The 9,091-nt window shown below is 32.6% G+C and overlaps 2 protein-coding genes across 12 annotated transcripts in view; one reads left to right on the top strand and one right to left on the bottom strand.

Annotated features, from left to right (window-relative positions):
* Positions 1-5,271, top strand: part of LOC105683071 (protein hu-li tai shao) — a 33,058-nt gene extending 27,787 nt beyond the window's left edge. For 8 of the 11 annotated variants that reach the window (XM_012395387.3, XM_012395386.3, XM_020850718.2 and 5 more), the window contains 3 exons: positions 226-293; positions 580-723; positions 985-5,271. In XM_012395387.3, coding sequence (XP_012250810.2) covers positions 226-293; positions 580-708 — 197 coding nt within the window. In that variant the 3' untranslated portion in view covers positions 709-723; positions 985-5,271. The remainder of the gene's footprint in view (positions 1-225; positions 294-579; positions 724-984) is intronic. The other 3 variants (XM_020850720.2, XM_020850725.2, XM_020850726.2) reach the window with 1 other exon arrangement.
* A 2,051-nt stretch (positions 5,272-7,322) lies between these two features.
* Positions 7,323-8,576, bottom strand: LOC112694936 (larval/pupal cuticle protein H1C-like). Its single transcript, XM_025746498.2, has 2 exons — positions 8,442-8,576; positions 7,323-8,055 (listed from the first exon to the last, which is right to left on the bottom strand). Exons 1-2 carry the CDS (start codon positions 8,448-8,450, stop codon positions 7,498-7,500), a joined length of 567 nt encoding a protein of 188 aa, XP_025602283.1. The 5' UTR covers positions 8,451-8,576; the 3' UTR covers positions 7,323-7,497.
* Between the last annotated feature and the right edge of the window lie 515 nt (positions 8,577-9,091).

Genomic DNA, 9,091 nt, shown 5'->3' on the forward strand with positions numbered 1-9,091 from the left:
TGTGTTGATGTGTAGTTTTACAGATCGACAATCAATTCCTAATTGTTACTAATTTGGCAAAGCGAATCCATTAATCCCTCGAGGTAAGGTGTGTTTATTGTATATTTCTTTCTTTTTTGTGGTATGTGGCATAAATATTACCCTAAAAACGTTTGCAATCAGCTTGGAAAAACAGAAATGCTTATTTGTTTTAATTTTCTGATTAATCAGTATCTCATGTTACAGGAGAAAACACAGTGAATGGTGACCATTCCGACGCACATCACAGTACATTTTCCCAGAGCAGCAAAGAGGTTTGTTGTTTTGTCTACTCATAGAAATATTCAACTTCAATTACTCATCGATATTAACGTTTAACAGTTGAAAATGAGCCAAAAGGAATAAAATACTAGAATTTCTGTATTTGTTACATAATTATTTCGTTCAAGAAGTTATAGAAATGTCTTTATAGCGTATAGCAAGCTAGTTTGCTGTATGCGCTGCTTGCATGTCAGAACAAAAGATTTAAATAGATATGAGGAATAGCATAATGCATGCGCATGTTGGTTTATGGTTACCGTTGGGACCTTCCGTGTTAAGGGTTCCATGTCGCAGGATGTGAGCGTTAGCGAGGAATCACCAAAAAAAGAGAAGAAAAAGAAGAAGGGACTCAGGACGCCTTCCTTCCTCAAGAAAAAGAAGGAGAAGAAGAAATCCGTCGAGGCGTAGGTAGTTTGACTTTGGGTACGACTCCAATTTTATAACTAAATTATTTGAACTCTGAGTATTATTCGCATCTTTGGAATCTTGAAGCGGATCTCCTGACTTGTAATAAATAGAATAGAAGTTTAAAAAGCTACACCGCTATTTCTTTTGCAATAGAATGCCAAATTTAGGCTGATATTACTATAGTCATATAGTCTTTGATATGAAACACATTTTAAGTGATGAATATTTGTTTTAGGGTATAGCTCATCCTAATTCATTTTAATTATCTGTTTTCAGACACTGCCACAACACAAATTAAATTATAAATAAAAGTGAAACACAAAATCGAAGTCGAAGTAGTAAGAAATGATGAATAAACGAACAAAAGAAAGAAAAAATAATTACAATTTAAATAAATCGAATACCGCCTGCAACAAAGCAACAATCACAACAGCATTTTTCCAGGACTCAAGACTGCCATCACATTACGTCGTCTTTTAAGGAAAAAAAAATTAAATAAATAAATAAAAATAACTATATATTCTATTGTTAATGTTTTTACTTTTATTTGTTATAAGTGTTGCGCGATATTATAATCTACAAAAGAAGAAAATAAAAATAATGATAATAATAATAATAATTATAACAACAATAATAATGGCGGTTATTAATTAACCAAAAAAAATATTTAACTATAAACACACAACAGTAATCTGTTTTATTAGTTAATTAAAGATACAATCGATTTATACTTGTAAACAATGAAATGATTTTTTGCAAATATTGTTTAAACGGAAAATTGAAGAAGTTTGGGGGGGGGGGGGGGAGGAAAAATTAAATAAGCATGATGATAATTGATCGGCTTCTAATAAATGATATGAGAAAAAAGATATTTTATTTTACACAATCATAGAAGAAGAAAGAGGATAAAAAATTTATCTATTACACGAAAATTTTTATCACACAACATTGATAAATAGAACGCGATTCTATCAACACCATTTATTTATAATCGCAAAAAAACGAGTGAAATTGAGAAATTTGAGAAAAAAGTAATTTACAAAATATAAGAGATAGGAGATTTTAATCAGATAACAGAGTCGCGACTTGCGCTCTTCTAGACTTAACGATAGTAAAAGGATATTCCTGTAATTGTGGCAATGCGGTGTCGCTTGATAGAAAAAAACTAATTTGCTTGGTGATGAGAGAGGATCATACAGCTAGTAAAGGCCATCTGTCTTTTATGTTTTTTTCCGTAGATATAAAATTTTCTAATCATAATAGATGGCTATAAATAGCTGTTAGTAACTCTGACCCACCTGTCTACCTCGGCAAAACCGCGTTTTCTATGTACCTTGATTAATTGAAAAGAAAAATTTATACTTGTCCAATAATTAATTTATCGTTATTATTCGGCTTCAATTATGCAATTCGCTATCTACCTATGTAATAATTAGAGATTAATGTCCGGAACTCGTAATTCGTATTATATAATAATTATGTATAACTTAACCAATAAGCTGCCTCGCGCGTTGTTATTAATTTAAAAAAAAAAGAAAAGAAATGAGAAGAAATTTTTCAAATTCAATTTCAAACTCGCCTTAAGCGTTATACATTTATAACAACCAAACAAAAAAGCGATGATATCTCAATGATAAAAAATATCACAACGCCGTTCATTATAAAAGTAAGTTCATCCAATTCGTCGAGAAAAAGATGATAAAGAATTTCAAACGTGCTGCCAAGTTGTGTTATATTTTAACATTGATTCATATAAACATTCGATGCTATCATAGTTGTTAGTAATTGAATGATAAATTATTGTATGTATATGTAATGAAAACAACTTGATTAGTGCTACAACGCGTAAACAAGAATTAAGAGTGTATAGCGGTGGCTTGAAAAAAAATTGATATGATGGTGACAGGTACGATTTTGCAGCTTTCCAATTTTTAATAATAAAAAAAAAATATATTATATATATATTGCACGGAAGTACCCTAATGATCGACAAAATTGCTCGTTTCTCTGTTGTTGTTCTTGTTCTTTTTATTATTTTTATTATTATTATTGTTATTATTATTACATTTCTATTCCGTTTCTCTCTCTCTCCGTTTAATGATACTATTTTATTCTGCATTGTCAATAATGTACCACAATATTCTTCAGAGTACGCAATGATGACAAAGCAGTAACGGGGGGAAAAAAGAAATTGGAATTTGAATAAGAGCATCACTTATTGTTAGTAATTTTAATGCTAATATTGATAATGATAATGATTAAATCTTCTAAGCTTTCTTTGTACAGGAAAACAAAAATGTAGGTATATTTATAAAGTATAGTAATGCAACTTTATAGAGTAAAAACGAATACCTAATTAAAGGAGATGATTGCGAAAAATAACTGATGTTTTTGTTTCCAGGATTCATTATTTGTTTCTTTGTTTCATCATTGAATATTCCAAAATGAATTTTAACTTCACAATTCTGCACACGATTTGACCATTAGTAATGTTTGTTTTACAGATTAAAACGCAAAATTTCGTTAGGATTTTCAGATAGAAGATGAAAAGAAAATAAAACAGACTTGACGCGACGACATGTGAATCTAATAATCCATGTAATATCACAGAATTATGTTAACGACTGTATTATTGAATTATAATACGATATATTAATTGCAATTTACTTAGAATTGTAATAATTAATGTTAATATATTATCATAATATGCATATACATATAGATTGTATGAGTATAATTATTGAATATTATACAGAGGACACATGTAATTTCTAGTTATATGCGATTCATGCTGCGCTTTCTATAAAAGAAGAAAACAAAAAAGTAATAATTTAATCAATTATTAGATATTATTATTCAATGAGATCTAAGTTTTCGCAAATTTGTATATTTTTTATTTGTTTCTTTGAAAAGCAAGCAGAATGAAAAAAATCACATGAATAACGAGTGAATAAATGATTAATCAATAACAATAATATTTAAAAATAATAATAATGACGATAATAATAATTGTAATAGCTAGTGAGAATGCGAGAGTAAAGAAAAAAGTAATTGATTAATTTAGCTTTTTTAACATTAAATCGCGTTAGAAGAAAAGCATAACATGAGAAAATTAGAATAGGTTCAATTTACTAAAACCATGCAAAACTTTCAAGTCTCCAAGTTCAAAAATCATATTTTACATTATGATAGTGAGCATGCAACTCCGCACGATCTCCAATATTTCTGAGGTATATTATTTTCAGGTTCAATTACGTTACCAACTGCATATATCGCCTATAACTCTATTCTACCTCTGGGTTATTGGTTTTCTTTCTCAAATATTCTATCCACATATTCTGGAATATCCAAATTCCAACAGTAGATTCCTTGCAATTGGTCTGCGGTACTTGGAACGCATCGTTTGTACATAAAAAGCCATATCACATAAAAATGGAAGAGAGGCAAACAAAAACGTAGCCCGTAGTGATCCAGAGAGGTCGTTTCAATCAGTAAAATCTTATATTAAATTTTACTAATAAAAAACAAAATTGAACCGACCTTGATTATCAGAATTGGAAGAAGGAGCATGGATACTCAGTTTATGGTAAAGAAAAAGGAAAAATGTAAGCCATGGTGATGTCGTTGGGATATCCTCCAATCTCTTAGCGTTATGAGCGAATGTGCATGATTCGATGAATTTCCATTTCCTGAATTATTCTCAATTTTTTTTTTCAAAATTGTGAAAAAATTCGGAAACATCAACGAATTCTAAAGAAGATTTTTCGAGTGAAAAATTCACTGCAAAGTTTTTTCTGCATTTGGTCGTACAAGAACTATAAACAGTGATATTTTCAACACAACACTCAGAAAAATTATAGGTTTAAAAATATGATTTTTTTCTCTAGAAATGTGTGCCGGCTCTAAAGCTTTCAAGCACTTCAAAAATTGCATGTTATGAGTTTTTAGTTTAAAAATTTAATCCACATAATTTGAAAAAGTGAATAGAAAATCAACATCGATTTATACGTTAGAGACTTTGAAACTTCGCGATTTATATAGGGTATATATTTTTTTTATACACATAATTATTATATCACCGTGTAGCACGATTGATATAAACAAGTAAGAAAAAAGAGAAACGGTTCTTCAAAGAAGAATTTAAAAGTGCTATGACATCCTCGTTCCAAAGATATGATTGATTTTTGAATTTTTTCCCTTCTAAACTTAAAATTCAGCAACGCAAATTAGTTGCGCATGTTCTCAACTCATTTTTTTCTTCGATCTCCATGGATTTTTTAATCGATGAAATGTCTATTAGTTACTAATGGCTTAATTATCCGTGATAACAATTCATATACATATATAGTTATATACACAACTAGTAATAGAATATTTTTTTATTCGATTTTGGGACGGGGTTTATTTTTTCTATGGTCCAAATAATTAATTAAAAAATTGAATAAATTAGATAACATACTCTTTTGCATCTTTCAAATGATTGATTATAATGAGAAGCTTGTTTCACGTATATTATATAAATAATAACTTGGAATTAGGAAACAGGAGAAAAATAAAAGAAAAACAAACAAAGATTAAAAAAAAATTGTAGGCCTACAAATGCGTTTTAAACGATGGGCGCAAAACATGTAAAACAAAGGAAAACATTATGAATATTAACATGTTTTTAGATGGGGGGAAAAATAGGAGGAAAAGTATTTATAACGATTGTACATTGGATATTATCGAAAATGATTATTATTAATAATAATAAAAATACATAATTCAAGTGAAAATACATAACACACACTGCATAACCACGTGAGCATTTATAATTGAAAAACTAAAATAAAAATAATGATGATAATAAAAATCAAAAATGATTATTATTATTACGTAGTTAGCGATTGAACGCGAATAACTGTATCGAGAATGAGTGTGGTGACAGAATATGTTCACAATAAAGTATATATTCTTTCTGGTGCACTTGTTGTGTTCTTCTCTACTATTTTTCTTTATATTTCGAATTAGAACAAATCTTTTATCATAATTACTTTTGCCAATTCTATAGATGGTTCTCATTATTCAATTTCTAATTATTTTCGGGTGTGGTGATTTTAATAGTTTTCCTCAGCAATTGCAAAGTGCTTTTTATTTTTGTTTTAAAATATTTTTTCATATTTTCATAATTTTTTTTTTGTTCTTGCACGTAGAATTTTGTAGGTAATTTAATTTAGCTTATATTTCATCTTAGCGAAAATAGAAAGAAACTGTAAATAGATATAGTTTTTATAACGATAGTTTAATTATAAAAGAAAAGAGAAAAAAAATACTTAAAATCACTATAGAAATAAGCTCAGAGCTTGATCGCTTGTTTCTTCAAAGAAACAAGGAATCAGAGCTCTTCTATTATTATTATTATTAATAGATTATAACTGTATAACTCAAAATAACAAGAGTAAATTTTTGTTATTTTTTTTCGAATGCTTTTCTAGTTAGTTAGTAAAATTATGATTTAATATTTAATTGATATGCTATATATTAATAGACGTGATTGCTATCCCATCTTGCAGGTAATATGCAAGATTGCGGTTATAGTCATTTATAAATTAGAAATAACTTAATAACTAATTCACCAATCGATTAATTATTTTGTTGCATCGTTTTATTTTATTTTAAAGTAACTATATATACATATAATAAAACTTTCGGAACAATTACTCAAACCTGTAAGCGATCTCATGTAATGGAAAATTCCTACAACGCACTTTGCGCAATGCAACCAGCATCGCAACATCTTTTCTGCACCCTATGCCTGTACCAAAATGGTGTCCTTTTATTTATTGAAGAGAGCCTCAGACCGTTGGCTAAAGATTGTCTTGAGTCAACGCTTAGGCCACGGAGGAATAGCAGTGCTTAGACTTATGGAGGGAGCTGCGAAAGTAATTTTTTTCCAGTCAACATCTTATCATGAAAACTATACCATCATTTTGAAAACTGCTTCACAAGGAGGCAGCTGCCACCCCTACAGCCTTCTTAACGCGTTCCGTAATGTAGCGCCACCGTTTTCAGCGGCAATTTTGTTTACCAATTTAGCCGTGAAATCCACGGTAATAAATAATTCTGAATTTATTTCGTCTGAGAGACAAAAGAGGGGCACGCAAATTCAACCGAGTGAAAGTAAGTCAGGGGCAGTGGTATGTATGTGTATAAGGTAAGAATAAGTAACGACTGTGTAACACGCCCAGTATTATCGTAATCCCGCACGAATATTATGATTATGATTCCAAGCGAAATTATAAGTGATTAAAAAATTCATGCATTTCTTTTTTCTTTTCTCTTGCGCATTTGGCGGATAACACCGAGCTCTCGAATGGAATTAGAGAAAGTGAAAATCAAACTCTGGACCGAAAGATGGGTTTGAAAATACAATTTCGGGGTTCCACCACCTTGTGCGGTAAATCGACAGGGCTGGATTTTCTGAACTTACGGAAACCTTATCTGCCAGAAAGACACTGTTCTAAAGAATTGAAGCCATCACATTAATATAAATCAAATATTATAGTTCTTCGTATGTGCTGTCAGCGGCATGGTCCGTTTGGAACGGAAAAGATGAAGAAAAATGAAGTCGGGTCTTTATAGAGAATTCGTAAAGAATTTATTCACAATGAAAAATCGTACATCCGTAACACAATCAGGGGGAAATATATGCTGCCCAAATGATTTTCATTTTCACCCTACATGTTGGTAAAAATCATAATCACGTCCGCGCATTTATTAAGAAAGAGTGCAGATTTTTTCATCTTTCTTTTACCAAGCGTAGGATGCGCCGAGTCCGGTGAACGTCGTGTGGGCGACGACTCCGGCCGGAGAATAAGCTAGGGGTGCTTGATAGGTGGTCTTTGCGACGATCGGTGTTGCGGCAGCGGCGTATCCGTAAGCAGCGGGTGCTACGTACGCAGTTTTTTGAGCGTAGGCGAAAGCGGGGGCAGCTGCGATGAATTTAGCGTCATTCGTGTATCTCGTGTCGTATTTTCGTACGCTCGAGAATGCGGTATCAACTGCTTTGCTGTAGTGAGAGACCGCGGAATTTCCATCTAATGATCTGAGTGTGCTTTCGTGGGAAGCTCCGATCGCTGGTGCGTGGACGGCTACCGCAGGGGAGGCCGCAGCATAGGTGTACGCGGGGGCGGGTGCATACGCCGTTTTTATCAACGGAGCTGCCGCGGCGTATGTCACGTGGGCGGGGGCGGGGGCGGCGTAGGTTACGTGAGACACTGCGGGCGCTGCACTGTAGGTCAACGGCAATGCCGGACCCGCCAGATAACCACTTTGGGCCACTGCCACCACGGCGAAAAGGACTACGAGCTGAAATTTAAGGGCGATTGTTACAGGGGGTTTCTATGGCTTTCAAATAACATAATACTGAGCTAAAAAACAACGGATATTCGCTCTCCTAACAAATCTTAGAACAAGAAAACTTCAACATTGAATTTTTAAAATATTCTCTAGTTCAGTAATGCGTTATTTGGTAATTTGCAATAATTTCAAGAGCTAAGGCCAAACAGTTGTAATGGTTCTAATTTTTCGTTTGATCATCAATTCTGATGATGTCTTATCTTGAGAGTTTGTTCTTTGTACATTATTTGTAAGATAATTATTCATATTAGAAAAGAGACTAATATTCTCTCACTGTGGTGTACTATTTTTAATTAATTGTGACATATAGGTATATCACAAAGTAACATACATACCTTGAACATTTTTTTGTCAAATTTGTCGTTTCAAATACAGGCCGGATATTTTATTTCGTTCGTTCAGTTTCTACACTCGATGTAGTTCTGATGTATTTCCGAAGATCGTGAGGGTTTTTATACCTGCAAGAACGGTCTGCAGATGGAGGAGGATCGTATATGTATATCGATGTAGATATATACATACGCATATGTAATACGGGGGGGAAATTATAAAGGATCGTCGTTGTCCATGCGATACCTCAAAACCCATTTCGCAATTACGCAATTCCTTGGTTACGGTTGCACGAAGGCGCGCTCCAGTAAAAACAAGCGGGAATTATTGGAGGGGTTCAGACTGCAGACTGCTCCAGAATATTTCCAAGGTCTGGGTTATAACCTTCCTTGTAACACTTCCTTCGTATTATGCACTCGGGTCGCATCAGTCGAGACAAACGATCGACACGTATACATATATATATATACATATCAATGCATTTCTCAAAACCTTCGACTACGTTTGTCGTTGACAGACATCCGAGCGACATTTGCGTGAGATACACCAGTAGCTGAAGGGTTATTGAATTATCGTTTTCCCCGTTCCTTTTTTCTTTTTTGTTCTGTCTTTTTTTCCCTTTCAGTTCAGACGGGCTCGGTGTATGCTTTCACAA

The sequence above is a fragment of the Athalia rosae genome, chromosome 2 (assembly GCF_917208135.1).
Source record: "Athalia rosae chromosome 2, iyAthRosa1.1, whole genome shotgun sequence".
Lineage (NCBI taxonomy): Eukaryota > Metazoa > Arthropoda > Insecta > Hymenoptera > Athaliidae > Athalia > Athalia rosae.